This window comes from Zophobas morio, unplaced genomic scaffold (assembly GCF_036711695.1).
Source record: "Zophobas morio isolate AGI-343-1 ecotype UQ-CSIRO unplaced genomic scaffold, CSIRO_AGI_Zmor_V1 ptg001157l, whole genome shotgun sequence".
Taxonomy (NCBI): Eukaryota; Metazoa; Arthropoda; class Insecta; order Coleoptera; family Tenebrionidae; genus Zophobas; species Zophobas morio.
The window spans coordinates 67,765-83,524 of record NW_026973257.1 but is presented as its reverse complement, the minus strand read 5'-3'; the positions used below and the strand labels follow the sequence as shown (position 1 = coordinate 83,524).

At 36.9% G+C, this 15,760-nt stretch overlaps 1 protein-coding gene across 1 annotated transcript; it reads left to right on the top strand.

The window, feature by feature from the left end:
• Positions 1-6,188: 6,188 nt before the first annotated feature.
• On the top strand, positions 6,189-10,232 carry LOC135122359 (uncharacterized protein K02A2.6-like). The gene has a single exon (XM_064046548.1). The coding sequence runs from the start codon at positions 6,189-6,191 to the stop codon at positions 10,230-10,232; it is 4,044 nt and encodes a 1,347-aa protein (XP_063902618.1).
• The last annotated feature ends 5,528 nt before the right edge of the window (positions 10,233-15,760 follow it).

Genomic DNA, 15,760 nt, shown 5'->3' with positions numbered 1-15,760 from the left:
ATGCTTTAAGTGTGTTTGGTGGCTCAGAACCATCAAAAAACGTTGAAATATAGTTCAAATTCAATAAAAATCGACAAAAATACAGTTTCTAGCTAAAATTTGATGGTTTCGTTGCACTTTCCGAGCCCGTAGGGTATCTGATTGGCTTAAAAGTACAAGAAAACACTTCAAAAGTGAGGTTTCTGAAGAATTTTAACAGTTTTCTTGTATCTACGAACGCCAGAATGCATAAAATTGACCTAAACGTCTCCTTTTCCTATTCTGAGTCGATTCTGCATGCTTTAAGTGTGTTTGGTGGCTCAGAACCATCAAAAAACGTTGAAATATAGTTCAAATTCAATAAAAATGACAAAAATACAGTTTCTAGCTAAAATTTGATGGTTTCGTTGCACTTTCCGAGCCCGTAGGGTATCTGATTGGCTTAAAAGTACAAGAAAACACTTCAAAAGTGACGTTTCTGAAGAATTTTAACAGTTTTCTTGTATCTACGAACGCCAGAATGCATAAAATTGACCTAAACGTCTCCTTTTCCTATTCCGAGTCGATTCTGCATGCTTTAAGTGTGTTTGGTGGCTCAGAACCATCAAAAAACGTTGAAATATAGTTCAAATTCAATAAAAATCGACAAAAATACAGTTTCTAGCTAAAATTTGATGGTTTCGTTGCACTTTCCGAGCCCGTTGGGTATCTGATTGGCTTAAAAGTACAAGAAAACACTTCAAAAGTGACGTTTCTGAAGAATTTTAACAGTTTTCTTGTATCTACGAACGCCAGAATGCATAAAATTGACCTAAACGTCTCCTTTTCCTATTCTGAGTCGATTCTGCATGCTTTAAGTGTGTTTGGTGGCTCAGAACCATCAAAAAACGTTGAAATATAGTTCAAATTCAATAAAAATCGACAAAAATACAGTTTCTAGCTAAAATTTGATGGTTTCGTTGCACTTTCCGAGCCCGTAGGGTATCTGATTGGCTTAAAAGTACAAGAAAACACTTCAAAAGTGACGTTTCTGAAGAATTTTAACAGTTTTCTTGTATCTACGAACGCCAGAATGCATAAAATTGACCTAAACGTCTCCTTTTCCTATTCTGAGTCGATTCTGCATGCTTTAAGTGTGTTTGGTGGCTCAGAACCATCAAAAAACGTTGAAATATAGTTCAAATTCAATAAAAATCGACAAAAATACAGTTTCTAGCTAAAATTTGATGGTTTCGTTGCACTTTCCGAGCCCGTAGGGTATCTGATTGGCTTAAAAGTACAAGAAAACACTTCAAAAGTGACGTTTCTGAAGAATTTTAACAGTTTTCTTGTATCTACGAACGCCAGAATGCATAAAATTGACCTAAACGTCTCCTTTTCCTATTCTGAGTCGATTCTGCATGCTTTAAGTGTGTTTGGTGGCTCAGAACCATCAAAAAACGTTGAAATATAGTTCAAATTCAATAAAAATCGACAAAAATACAGTTTCTAGCTAAAATTTGATGGTTTCGTTGCACTTTCCGAGCCCGTAGGGTATCTGATTGGCTTAAAAGTACAAGAAAACACTTCAAAAGTGACGTTTCTGAAGAATTTTAACAGTTTTCTTGTATCTACGAACGCCAGAATGCATAAAATTGACCTAAACGTCTCCTTTTCCTATTCTGAGTCGATTCTGCATGCTTTAAGTGTGTTTGGTGGCTCAGAACCATCAAAAAACGTTGAAATATAGTTCAAATTCAATAAAAATCGACAAAAATACAGTTTCTAGCTAAAATTTGATGGTTTCGTTGCACTTTCCGAGCCCCTAGGGTATCTGATTGGCTTAAAAGTACAAGAAAACACTTCAAAAGTGACGTTTCTGAAGAATTTTAACAGTTTTCTTGTATCTACGAACGCCAGAATGCATAAAATTGACCTAAACGTCTCCTTTTCCTATTCTGAGTCGATTCTGCATGCTTTAAGTGTGTTTGGTGGCTCAGAACCATCAAAAAACGTTGAAATATAGTTCAAATTCAATAAAAATCGACAAAAATACAGTTTCTAGCTAAAATTTGATGGTTTCGTTGCACTTTCCGAGCCCGTAGGGTATCTGATTGGCTTAAAAGTACAAGAAAACACTTCAAAAGTGACGTTACTGAAGAATTTTAACAGTTTTCTTGTATCTACGAACGCCAGAATGCATAAAATTGACCTAAACGTCTCCTTTTCCTATTCTGAGTCGATTCTGCATGCTTTAAGTGTGTTTGGTGGCTCAGAACCATAAAAAAACGTTGAAATATAGTTCAAATTCAATAAAAATCGACAAAAATACAGTTTCTAGCTAAAATTTGATGGTTTCGTTGCACTTTCCGAGCCCGTAGGGTATCTGATTGGCGTAAAAGTACAAGAAAACACTTCAAAAGTGACGTTTCTGAAGAATTTTAACAGTTTTCTTGTATCTACTAACGCCAGAATGCATAAAATTGACCTAAACGTCTCCTTTTCCTATTCTGAGTCGATTCTGCATGCTTTAAGTGTGTTTGGTGGCTCAGAACCATCAAAAAACGTTGAAATATAGTTCAAATTCAATAAAAATCGACAAAAATACAGTTTCTAGCTAAAATTTGATGGTTTCGTTGCACTTTCCGAGCCCGTAGGGTATCTGATTGGCTTAAAAGTACAAGAAAACACTTCAAAAGTGACGTTTCTGAAGAATTTTAACAGTTTTCTTGTATCTACGAACGCCAGAATGCATAAAATTGACCTAAACGTCTCCTTTTCCTATTCTGAGTCGATTCTGCATGCTTTAAGTGTGTTTGGTGGCTCAGAACCATCAAAAAACGTTGAAATATAGTTCAAATTCAATAAAAATCGACAAAAATACAGTTTCTAGCTAAAATTTGATGGTTTCGTTGCACTTTCCGAGCCCGTAGGGTATCTGATTGGCTTAAAAGTACAAGAAAACACTTCAAAAGTGACGTTTCTGAAGAATTTTAACAGTTTTCTTGTATCTACGAACGCCAGAATGCATAAAATTGACCTAAACGTCTCCTTTTCCTATTCTGAGTCGATTCTGCATGCTTTAAGTGTGTTTGGTGGCTCAGAACCATCAAAAAACGTTGAAATATAGTTCAAATTCAATAAAAATCGACAAAAATACAGTTTCTAGCTAAAATTTGATGGTTTCGTTGCACTTTCCGAGCCCGTAGGGTATCTGATTGGCTTAAAAGTACAAGAAAACACTTCAAAAGTGACGTTTCTGAAGAATTTTAACAGTTTTCTTGTATCTACGAACGCCAGAATGCATAAAATTGACCTAAACGTCTCCTTTTCCTATTCTGAGTCGATTCTGCATGCTTTAAGTGTGTTTGGTGGCTCAGAACCATCAAAAAACGTTGAAATATAGTTCAAATTCAATAAAAATCGACAAAAATACAGTTTCTAGCTAAAATTTGATGGTTTCGTTGCACTTTCCGAGCCCGTAGGGTATCTGATTGGCTTAAAAGTACAAGAAAACACTTCAAAAGTGACGTTTCTGAAGAATTTTAACAGTTTTCTTGTATCTACGAACGCCAGAATGCATAAAATTGACCTAAACGTCTCCTTTTCCTATTCTGAGTCGATTCTGCATGCTTTAAGTGTGTTTGGTGGCTCAGAACCATCAAAAAACGTTGAAATATAGTTCAAATTCAATAAAAATCGACAAAAATACAGTTTCTAGCTAAAATTTGATGGTTTCGTTGCACTTTCCGAGCCCGTAGGGTATCTGATTGGCTTAAAAGTACAAGAAAACACTTCAAAAGTGACGTTTCTGAAGAATTTTAACAGTTTTCTTGTATCTACGAACGCCAGAATGCATAAAATTGACCTAAACGTCTCCTTTTCCTATTCTGAGTCGATTCTGCATGCTTTAAGTGTGTTTGGTGGCTCAGAACCATCAAAAAACGTTGAAATATAGTTCAAATTCAATAAAAATCGACAAAAATATAGTTTCTAGCTAAAATTTGATGGTTTCGTTGCACTTTCCGAGACCGTAGGGTATCTGATTGGCTTAAAAGTACAAGAAAACACTTCAAAAGTGACGTTTCTGAAGAATTTTAACAGTTTTCTTGTATCTACGAACGCCAGAATGCATAAAATTGACCTAAACGTCTCCTTTTCCTATTCTGAGTCGATTCTCATTGCTTTAAGTGTGTTTGGTGGCTCAGAACCATCAAAAAACGTTGAAATATAGTTCAAATTCAATAAAAATCGACAAAAATACAGTTTCTAGCTAAAATTTGATGGTTTCGTTGCACTTTCCGAGCCCGTAGGGTATCTGATTGGCTTAAAAGTACAAGAAAACACTTCAAAAGTGACGTTTCTGAAGAATTTTAACAGTTTTCTTGTATCTACTAACGCCAGAATGCATAAAATTGACCTAAACGTCTCCTTTTCCTATTCTGAGTCGATTCTGCATGCTTTAAGTGTGTTTGGTGGCTCAGAACCATCAAAAAACGTTGAAATATAGTTCAAATTCAATAAAAATCGACAAAAATACAGTTTCTAGCTAAAATTTGATGGTTTCGTTGCACTTTCCGAGCCCGTAGGGTATCTGATTGGCTTAAAAGTACAAGAAAACACTTCAAAAGTGACGTTTCTGAAGAATTTTAACAGTTTTCTTGTATCTACGAACGCCAGAATGCATAAAATTGACCTAAACGTCTCCTTTTCCTATTCTGAGTCGATTCTGCATGCTTTAAGTGTGTTTGGTGGCTCAGAACCATCAAAAAACGTTGAAATATAGTTCAAATTCAATAAAAATCGACAAAAATACAGTTTCTAGCTAAAATTTGATGGTTTCGTTGCACTTTCCGAGCCCGTAGGGTATCTGATTGGCTTAAAAGTACAAGAAAACACTTCAAAAGTGACGTTTCTGAAGAATTTTAACAGTTTTCTTGTATCTACGAATGCCAGAATGCATAAAATTGACCTAAACGTCTCCTTTTCCTATTCTGAGTCGATTCTGCATGCTTTAAGTGTGTTTGGTGGCTCAGAACCATCAAAAAACGTTGAAATATAGTTCAAATTCAATAAAAATCGACAAAAATACAGTTTCTAGCTAAAATTTGATGGTTTCGTTGCACTTTCCGAGCCCGTAGGGTATCTGATTGGCTTAAAAGTACAAGAAAACACTTCAAAAGTGACGTTTCTGAAGAATTTTAACAGTTTTCTTGTATCTACGAACGCCAGAATGCATAAAATTGACCTAAACGTCTCCTTTTCCTATTCTGAGTCGATTCTGCATGCTTTAAGTGTGTTTGGTGGCTCAGAACCATCAAAAAACGTTGAAATATAGTTCAAATTCAATAAAAATCGACAAAAATACAGTTTCTAGCTAAAATTTGATGGTTTCGTTGCACTTTCCGAGCCCGTAGGGTATCTGATTGGCTTAAAAGTACAAGAAAACACATCAAAAGTGACGTTTCTGAAGAATTTTAACAGTTTTCTTGTATCTACGAACGCCAGAATGCATAAAATTGACCTAAACGTCTCCTTTTCCTATTCTGAGTCGATTCTGCATGCTTTAAGTGTGTTTGGTGGCTCAGAACCATCAAAAAACGTTGAAATATAGTTCAAATTCAATAAAAATCGACAAAAATACAGTTTCTAGCTAAAATTTGATGGTTACGTTGCACTTTCCGAGCCCCTAGGGTATCTGATTGGCTTAAAAGTACAAGAAAACACTTCAAAAGTGACGTTTCTGAAGAATTTTAACAGTTTTCTTGTATCTATGAACGCCAGAATGCATAAAATTGACCTAAACGTCTCCTTTTCCTATTCTGAGTCGATTCTGCATGCTTTAAGTGTGTTTGGTGGCTCAGAACCATCAAAAAACGTTGAAATATACTTCAAATTCAATAAAAATCGACAAAAATACAGTTTCTAGCTAAAATTTGATGGTTTCTGTGGTGTAGGTAGTTGCATAGGTGTGGGCGCACGCAGTGCAGAGCATGCGCCAGAGTAGGAGCGCAATGATGGCCGTCGAATAGAGCGTTAAGTTAGAGAAGTTGTGTTTCTTTATTTGTATATAATCGCGGGTATTAAATAAGGCAAGGAAACTATGGAGTTTTATTTAAGAAACACTACAGTGGCGACGAGGAAAATGATGGACAGATCGGTGTAAGTTAAAGAGAGAGTGAAAAAGCGGTGGCCACGTGGCAGTTAAGCGTTGGAAGAAAAAAAACAAGATGGGCGGCGAAGATACGAAATCAAGTGAGGCAAGATTTACGAATGTGGGTCATCTGAGGCAGTTTACACTCAATTCGGACTGGAAGATTTTTTATACTCAGTTGACGCAATACTTTGTGGTGAACAACATCACAGACGAAAAAATTCAACAAGCTCTACTGATCAATTGTTGCACTGAAGAATCATACAAGTTGCTGGAGAATCTATGTGTTCCAGAAGATCCGACGAAGAAAACATTCAGGGAGTTAATTACACTGTTTGACAAGCATTTTGTCCCCCCCAAGTTACATTTCCCAGAGAGGTATAAGTTTTATCATGCAGTACGAGGGCGAGACGAAGAGATAGTCGAGTGGGCGTCCCGAATCCGACATTTGGCGTCGAAGTGCAAGTTCGGGGCGGAACTACAAGTGGTACTGAGAGATCGCTTTATCATGGGGCTTGGCGAAGGAGTTATTTTAGATCGCTTATTGGAGGAAGATGTGAGTAACCTCACGTTGCAGCAAAGTGTCGATATTGCGGCTAGTAAGGAGGCGTCGAGGCACCGTTATGTATTGGACTCAGAAAGGTCCCGGAAGAAGGAAGAGGCGGAAATGTTCCAGTTGTCTCATCAAAAAAGTTGGAGAGAGTCACAAGGCCAGGGAAGAGAGTCAAAAAGTTTAAGAAGAGGCAACGGTCGTGTGACAGGAAAGGCGGAATTTGGGGCTACTTCCCAGCTAGCAGCCAAGTCAGGATCGCAGTTATGGTGTAAGGCTTGCGGTAAAAAGGGACACCATGTCAGTAAGTGTCGTTATCAGAATTACATATGTCATATTTGTGGAATTCGAGGTCATTTAGCAGCGGTTTGCTCAAGTTCAAAGAAAGGTGGCAGGTCAAGTCATAATTTTTTGTCGACGAAGGCAGAAGAAACCATGTTCAGGGTGCAGACGAACGAGGTCAGGTACGCGCCAATTCAGGTAGAAGTCGAAGTTGGTGAGGACAAGTTAAGGTTTGAATTTGACAGTGGTGCATCTGTGTCGGTAATTTCTGAAAAGTTTTGGAGTGAACATTTTTGTAATTTAGCATTAAGGTCAGACGGTAAATGGTTGTCCAATTATAATGGACAGAAAATTGTACCATTAGGTTATGTCGAAGTAGAAATTAAGTTTAAAGATTTGCGCCATAAGTTGAAGTTGTATGTCATTAGAAACGGAGGTCCACCTTTACTAGGTCGAGATTTTTATTACAAATTTAATCTGGAATTTTTAAATAAAATTGAGTCCGCAAATAATAATAATGGGAGCGTCGCGGAATTGTTAGGGCAATTTCCGACAGTGTTTTCAGATCAGTTAGGGTTGTTCAATAGGAGCACCATACGGTTAAATATTTCAGAAAAAGCACAGCCTAAATTTTATAAACCTAGGCCGTTACCGTTTGCAATTAAAGACAAGGTGGAGCAAGAACTGGAGCGGTTAGTTAAGTTGGGAATTTTACAACCGGTTAATTTTAGTCATTGGGGAACGCCTATCGTTCCGATCATTAAAAAAGATGGCACCGTACGGATATGTGCGGATTATAAAATCACAGCAAATTTAGCGGTAGAGGCGGATTTGTTTCCTTTACCTAGGATTGAGGAAATTTTTGCAAAGTTGAAAGGAGAAACCTTCACGAAGTTAGATCTTTCACGAGCTTATCAGCAAATAGGGTTAGATGAACAGTCAAGAGAAATTACGACAATTTCAACGCATAAGGGGTTATTTCAGTACACGCGCTTACCGTTCGGGCTAGCATGTGCACCATCTAAGTTTCAAAGAATAATGGAGACGATTTTACAAGGGTTAGATGGGGTGTGTTGTTTTCTCGATGATATTTTGATTACGGGAGAGAATTTTAGCCAGCATGTAGAGCGAGTGCACGCGGTATTGACTAGATTACAACATTGCGGGTTAACCATTGAATTTTCGAAATGTGCATTTTTCCAAGATAGGGTAACGTATTTAGGATACGTGATTGACAAGACTGGGTTACATCCTTGTGAGGATAAGGTGAGAGATGTCAAGAACACTCCACGACCGCAGAATGTTAAGCAAGTGAAAGCTTTTTTAGGGTTGGTAAATTATTACAATAAATTTATACCTAATAATGCGAGTCTGTTGCACCCATTATATGAATTGCTCAAGAAGGATTCACAGTTTGTGTGGTCGGAGCATTGCGAACGGGCTTTCGTGCAGGTAAAAGAAATATTGACATCAGATCGAGTGTTAGCGCATTATGATGCGACATTGCCAATAGTTTTAACGACTGATGCATCAGAGCATGGGGTTGCAGCTATTATTTCGCATCTAGTAAATAATGTCGAATATCCAATAGCGTTCGCTTCTCGAACGTTATCGTGCGCGCAAAGGAAATACAGTCAGTTAGAGAAGGAGGCTTTAGCAATTATATTCGGTGTTACTAAGTTTCATCAATATCTTTTTGGTCATAAGTTTATTTTACAGACAGATCATAAGCCTTTGGTTACAATTTTTGGTCCTAAACGAGGTTTACCAGTTTTAGCGGCGAATCGTTTACAGCGTTGGGCGTTAATATTAGCGAATTATGAGTACGATATTAGGTTTATCAAGTCAATGGATAATAATGCCGATGCGTTGTCGCGGTTACCAGTAGCAGACGAGTTTACGGAACCAGCTGCTGACTATACTTATTTTAATTATATTTTTTCTAACTCAGACCTACCCATCGACAGTGCTTGTATCGCGTCGGAGACTGTGAAGGACAAGGCATTAAGTAAGGTGTTGAAATATATTCAAAAAGGGTGGCCGAAACGTATAACCAAGGAGTTAAAGGGGTACGAACAGTACAAGAATAATCTCACCGTAGAAGGGAATTGTATTTTGTTTGGTTATAGAGTTGTGGTTCCAAATGCGTTGCGACATAATATTCTTCAGGAACTACATAGATCTCATATGGGCATTGTGAAAACAAAAAGTTTAGCACGTTCGTACGTGTGGTGGCCTAATATGAGCACTCAAATAGAAAATTTCATTGCAAATTGTCCAAATTGTTTAAAGTTGCGTGAGGCTCCTGGTTTAAGTAAACTAATGCCATGGTCAATTCCAGATTCAGTTTGGGAACGTATACATATAGATTTTTTAGGGCCGATTTTCAATAAACAAATTTTAATTGTGGTGGATGCGTACAGTAAATGGACAGAAGCGTTTGTTATGACAAACATCTCAACTCAAGCAACCATTAATGTTTTGCGAAGTTTGTTTGCGAGGTTTGGGTTTCCCAAAACCATTGTGTCGGATAATGGCAGAGCTTTTAAATCGGAAGAATTTGAAAATTTTTTGCGAGTTAATGGTATCCGATTTAAAAGATCAGCTCCATATCACCCCGCTACGAATGGTCAAGCAGAGAATTCTGTTAAAACGGTCAAGAGGGCGTTATACAAATGTTTAAAAGATGACAATCTTGCAAATTTTAATTTAGCGTTAAACAAATTCCTTTTGGATTATAGAAATACGGTTCATTGTATGACTGGTCAATCACCAGCAATGTTAATGTTAGGTAGGAATCTAAGATGTAGACTAGATTTGTTACGACCCGACACCAGGGCCGTAGATGTTGGTAAGGCAGGCTTGCAGCAAACGTGGCGTAAAAAGCAAGCTCAGGCAGTTAAACATTATAAAGGCAAGCGATCCCAACAATTTCAGGTAAATGATACTGTTCTAGCACGTGATTATCGCCACGCCAAGCCAGCTTGGTGTGCAGGCAGCATTGTCAAGGTGTTAGGGCCGCGCACCTATTTAGTAGAAATAACGGAAGGTTATGTGTGGAAACGACATATAAATCAGCTGTTAGTCAATAGGGCACTACGGAATGTACAAGATAAGAACGTAGATATTGAGGATAAGAACTATGTAGAGGATAGGAAAATTCTGTTAGATTGTAAGATTGATCAGGACGTGCAGGATAATCAAACAGAGTTGTCAAAAGAAAGCTCTTTAGTCACAAAGCTGAGACGGCGTAGTCAATTGAAACCGCCAGACCGTTTCCGATACTAAGGAGATTTCTTATATTTTTTTAAGGGGAGAGTAGTGTGGTGTAGGTAGTTGCATAGGTGTGGGCGCACGCAGTGCAGAGCATGCGCCAGAGTAGGAGAGCAATGATGGCCGTCGAATAGAGCGTTAAGTTAGAGAAGTTGTGTTTCTTTATTTGTATATAATCGCGGGTATTAAATAAGGCAAGGAAACTATGGAGTTTTATTTAAGAAACACTACAGTTTCGTTGCACTTTCCGAGCCCGTAGGGTATCTGATTGGCTTAAAAGTACTAGAAAACACTTCAAAAGTGACTTTTCTGAAGAATTTTAACAGTTTTCTTGTATCTACGAACGCCATAATGCATAAAATTGACCTAAACGTCTCCTTTTCCTATTCTGAGTCGATTCTGCATGCTTTAAGTGTGTTTGGTGGCTCAGAACCATCAAAAAACGTTGAAATATAGTTCAAATTCAATAAAAATCGACAAAAATACAGTTTCTAGCTAAAATTTGATGGTTTCGTTGCACTTTCCGAGCCCGTAGGCTATCTGATTGGCTTAAAAGTACAAGAAAACACTTCAAAAGTGACGTTTCTGAAGAATTTTAACAGTTTTCTTGTATCTACGAACGCCAGAATGCATAAAATTGACCTAAACGTCTCCTTTTCCTATTCTGAGTCGATTCTGCATGCTTTAAGTGTGTTTGGTGGCTCAGAACCATCAAAAAACGTTGAAACATAGTTCAAATTCAATAAAAATCGACAAAAATACAGTTTCTAGCTAAAATTTGATGGTTTCGTTGCACTTTCCGAGCCCGTAGGGTATCTGATTGGCTCAAAAGTACAAGAAAACACTTCAAAAGTGACGTTTCTGAAGAATCTTAACAGTTTTCTTGTATCTACGAACGCCAGAATGCATAAAATTGACCTAAACGTCTCCTTTTCCTATTCTGAGTCGATTCTGCATGCTTTAAGTGTGTTTGGTGGCTCAGAACCATCAAAAAACGTTGAAATATAGTTCAAATTCAATAAAAATCGACAAAAATACAGTTTCTAGCTAAAATTTGATGGTTTCGTTGCACTTTCCGAGCCTGTAGGGTATCTGATTGGCTTAAAAGTACAAGAAAACACTTCAAAAGTGACGTTTCTGAAGAATTTTAACAGTTTTCTTGTATCTATGAACGCCAGAATGCATAAAATTGACCTAAACGTCTCCTTTTCCTATTCTGAGTCGATTCTGCATGCTTTAAGTGTGTTTGGTGGCTCAGAACCATCAAAAAACGTTGAAATATAGTTCAAATTCAATAAAAATCGACAAAAATACAGTTTCTAGCTAAAATTTGATGGTTTCGTTGCACTTTCCGAGCCCGTAGGTTATCTGATTGGCTTAAAAGTACAAGAAAACACTTCAAAAGTGACGTTTCTGAAGAATTTTAACAGTTTTCTTGTATCTACGAACGCCAGAATGCATAAAATTGACCTAAACGTCTCCTTTTCCTATTCTGAGTCGATTCTGCATGCTTTAAGTGTGTTTGGTGGCTCAGAACCATCAAAAAACGTTGAAATATAGTTCAAATTCAATAAAAATCGACAAAAATACAGTTTCTAGCTAAAATTTGATGGTTTCGTTGCACTTTCCGAGCCCGTAGGGTATCTGATTGGCTTAAAAGTACAAGAAAACACTTCAAAAGTGACGTTTCTGAAGAATTTTAACAGTTTTCTTGTATCTACGAACGCCAGAATGCATAAAATTGACCTAAACGTCTCCTTTTCCTATTCTGAGTCGATTCTGCATGCTTTAAGTGTGTTTGGTGGCTCAGAACCATCAAAAAACGTTGAAATATAGTTAAAATTCAATAAAAATCGACAAAAATACAGTTTCTAGCTAAAATTTGATGGTTTCGTTGCACTTTCCGAGCCCGTTGGGTATCTGATTGGCTTAAAAGTACAAGAAAACACTTCAAAAGTGACGTTTCTGAAGAATTTTAACAGTTTTCTTGTATCTACGAACGCCAGAATGCATAAAATTGACCTAAACGTCTCCTTTTCCTATTCTGAGTCGATTCTGCATGCTTTAAGTGTGTTTGGTGGCTCAGAACCATCAAAAAACGTTGAAATATAGTTCAAATTCAATAAAAATCGACAAAAATACAGTTTCTAGCTAAAATTTGATGGTTTCGTTGCACTTTCCGAGCCCGTAGGGTATCTGATTGGCTTAAAAGTACAAGAAAACACTTCAAAAGTGACGTTTCTGAAGAATTTTAACAGTTTTCTTGTATCTACGAACGCCAGAATGCATAAAATTGACCTAAACGTCTCCTTTTCCTATTCTGAGTCGATTCTGCATGCTTTAAGTGTGTTTGGTGGCTCAGAACCATCAAAAAACGTTGAAATATAGTTCAAATTCAATAAAAATCGACAAAAATACAGTTTCTAGCTAAAATTTGATGGTTTCGTTGCACTTTCCGAGCCCGTAGGTTATCTGATTGGCTTAAAAGTACAAGAAAACACTTCAAAAGTGACGTTTCTGAAGAATTTTAACAGTTTTCTTGTATCTACGAACGCCAGAATGCATAAAATTGACCTAAACGTCTCCTTTTCCTATTCTGAGTCGATTCTGCATGCTTTAAGTGTGTTTGGTGGCTCAGAACCATCAAAAAACGTTGAAATATAGTTCAAATTCAATAAAAATCGACAAAAATACAGTTTCTAGCTAAAATTTGATGGTTTCGTTGCACTTTCCGAGCCCGTAGGGTATCTGATTGGCTTAAAAGTACAAGAAAACACTTCAAAAGTGACGTTTCTGAAGAATTTTAACAGTTTTCTTGTATCTACGAACGCCAGAATGCATAAAATTGACCTAAACGTCTCCTTTTCCTATTCTGAGTCGATTCTGCATGCTTTAAGTGTGTTTGGTGGCTCAGAACCATCAAAAAACGTTGAAATATAGTTAAAATTCAATAAAAATCGACAAAAATACAGTTTCTAGCTAAAATTTGATGGTTTCGTTGCACTTTCCGAGCCCGTTGGGTATCTGATTGGCTTAAAAGTACAAGAAAACACTTCAAAAGTGACGTTTCTGAAGAATTTTAACAGTTTTCTTGTATCTACGAACGCCAGAATGCATAAAATTGACCTAAACGTCTCCTTTTCCTATTCTGAGTCGATTCTGCATGCTTTAAGTGTGTTTGGTGGCTCAGAACCATCAAAAAACGTTGAAATATAGTTCAAATTCAATAAAAATCGACAAAAATACAGTTTCTAGCTAAAATTTGATGGTTTCGTTGCACTTTCCGAGCCCGTAGGGTATCTGATTGGCTTAAAAGTACAAGAAAACACTTCAAAAGTGACGTTTCTGAAGAATTTTAACAGTTTTCTTGTATCTACGAACGCCAGAATGCATAAAATTGACCTAAACGTCTCCTTTTCCTATTCTGAGTCGATTCTGCATGCTTTAAGTGTGTTTGGTGGCTCAGAACCATCAAAAAACGTTGAAATATAGTTCAAATTCAATAAAAATCGACAAAAATACAGTTTCTAGCTAAAATTTGATGGTTTCGTTGCACTTTCCGAGCCCGTAGGGTATCTGATTGGCTTAAAAGTACAAGAAAACACTTCAAAAGTGACGTTTCTGAAGAATTTTAACAGTTTTCTTGTATCTACGAACGCCAGAATGCATAAAATTGACCTAAACGTCTCCTTTTCCTATTCTGAGTCGATTCTGCATGCTTTAAGTGTGTTTGGTGGCTCAGAACCATCAAAAAACGTTGAAATATAGTTCAAATTCAATAAAAATCGACAAAAATACAGTTTCTAGCTAAAATTTGATGGTTTCGTTGCACTTTCCGAGCCCGTAGGTTATCTGATTGGCTTAAAAGTACAAGAAAACACTTCAAAAGTGACGTTTCTGAAGAATTTTAACAGTTTTCTTGTATCTACGAACGCCAGAATGCATAAAATTGACCTAAACGTCTCCTTTTCCTATTCTGAGTCGATTCTGCATGCTTTAAGTGTGTTTGGTGGCTCAGAACCATCAAAAAACGTTGAAATATAGTTCAAATTCAATAAAAATCGACAAAAATACAGTTTCTAGCTAAAATTTGATGGTTTCGTTGCACTTTCCGAGCCCGTAGGGTATCTGATTGGCTTAAAAGTACAAGAAAACACTTCAAAAGTGACGTTTCTGAAGAATTTTAACAGTTTTCTTGTATCTACGAACGCCAGAATGCATAAAATTGACCTAAACGTCTCCTTTTCCTATTCTGAGTCGATTCTGCATGCTTTAAGTGTGTTTGGTGGCTCAGAACCATCAAAAAACGTTGAAATATAGTTCAAATTCAATAAAAATCGACAAAAATACAGTTTCTAGCTAAAATTTGATGGTTTCGTTGCACTTTCCGAGCCCATAGGGTATCTGATTGGCTTAAAAGTACAAGAAAACACTTCAAAAATGACGTTTCTGAAGAATTTTAACAGTTTTCTTGTATCTACGAACGCCAGAATGCATAAAATTGACCTAAACGTCTCCTTTTCCTTTTCTGAGTCGATTCTGCATGCTTTAAGTGTGTTTGGTGGCTCAGAACCATCAAAAAACGTTGAAATATAGTTCAAATTCAATAAAAATCGACAAAAATACAGTTTCTAGCTAAAATTTGATGGTTTCGTTGCACTTTCCGAGCCCGTTGGGTATCTGATTGGCTTAAAAGTACAAGAAAACACTTCAAAAGTGACGTTTCTGAAAAATTTTAACAGTTTTCTTGTATCTACGAACGCCAGAATGCATAAAATTGACCTAAACGTCTCCTTTTCCTATTCTGAGTCGATTCTGCATGCTTTAAGTGTGTTTGGTGGCTCAGAACCATCAAAAAACGTTGAAATATAGTTCAAATTCAATAAAAATCGACAAAAATACAGTTTCTAGCTAAAATTTGATGGTTTCGTTGCACTTTCCGAGCCCGTTGGGTATCTGATTGGCTTAAAAGTACAAGAAAACACTTCAAAAGTGACGTTTCTGAAGAATTTTAACAGTTTTCTTGTATCTACGAACGCCAGAATGCATAAAATTGACCTAAACGTCTCCTTTTCCTATTCTGAGTCGATTCTGCATGCTTTAAGTGTGTTTGGTGGCTCAGAACCATCAAAAAACGTTGAAATATAGTTCAAATTCAATAAAAATCGACAAAAATACAGTTTCTAGCTAAAATTTGATGGTTTCGTTGCACTTTCCGAGCCCGTAGGGTATCTGATTGGCTTAAAAGAACAAGAAAACACTTCAAAAGTGACGTTTCTGAAGAATTTTAACAGTTTTCTTGTATCTACGAACGCCAGAATGCATAAAATTGACCTAAACGTCTCCTTTTCCTATTCTGAGTCGATTCTGCATGCTTTAAGTGTGTTTGGTGGCTCAGAACCATCAAAAAACGTTGAAATATAGTTCAAATTCAATAAAAATCGACAAAAATACAGTTTCTAGCTAAAATTTGATGGTTTCGTTGCACTTTCCGAGCCCGTAGGGTATCTGATTGGCTTAAAAGTACAAGAAAACACTTCAAA

Coding starts and splice junctions, on each gene's coding strand:
- LOC135122359 (XM_064046548.1), top strand. CDS start 6,189: ATGGGCGGCGAAGATACGAAATCAAGTGAGGCAAGATTTACGAATGTG.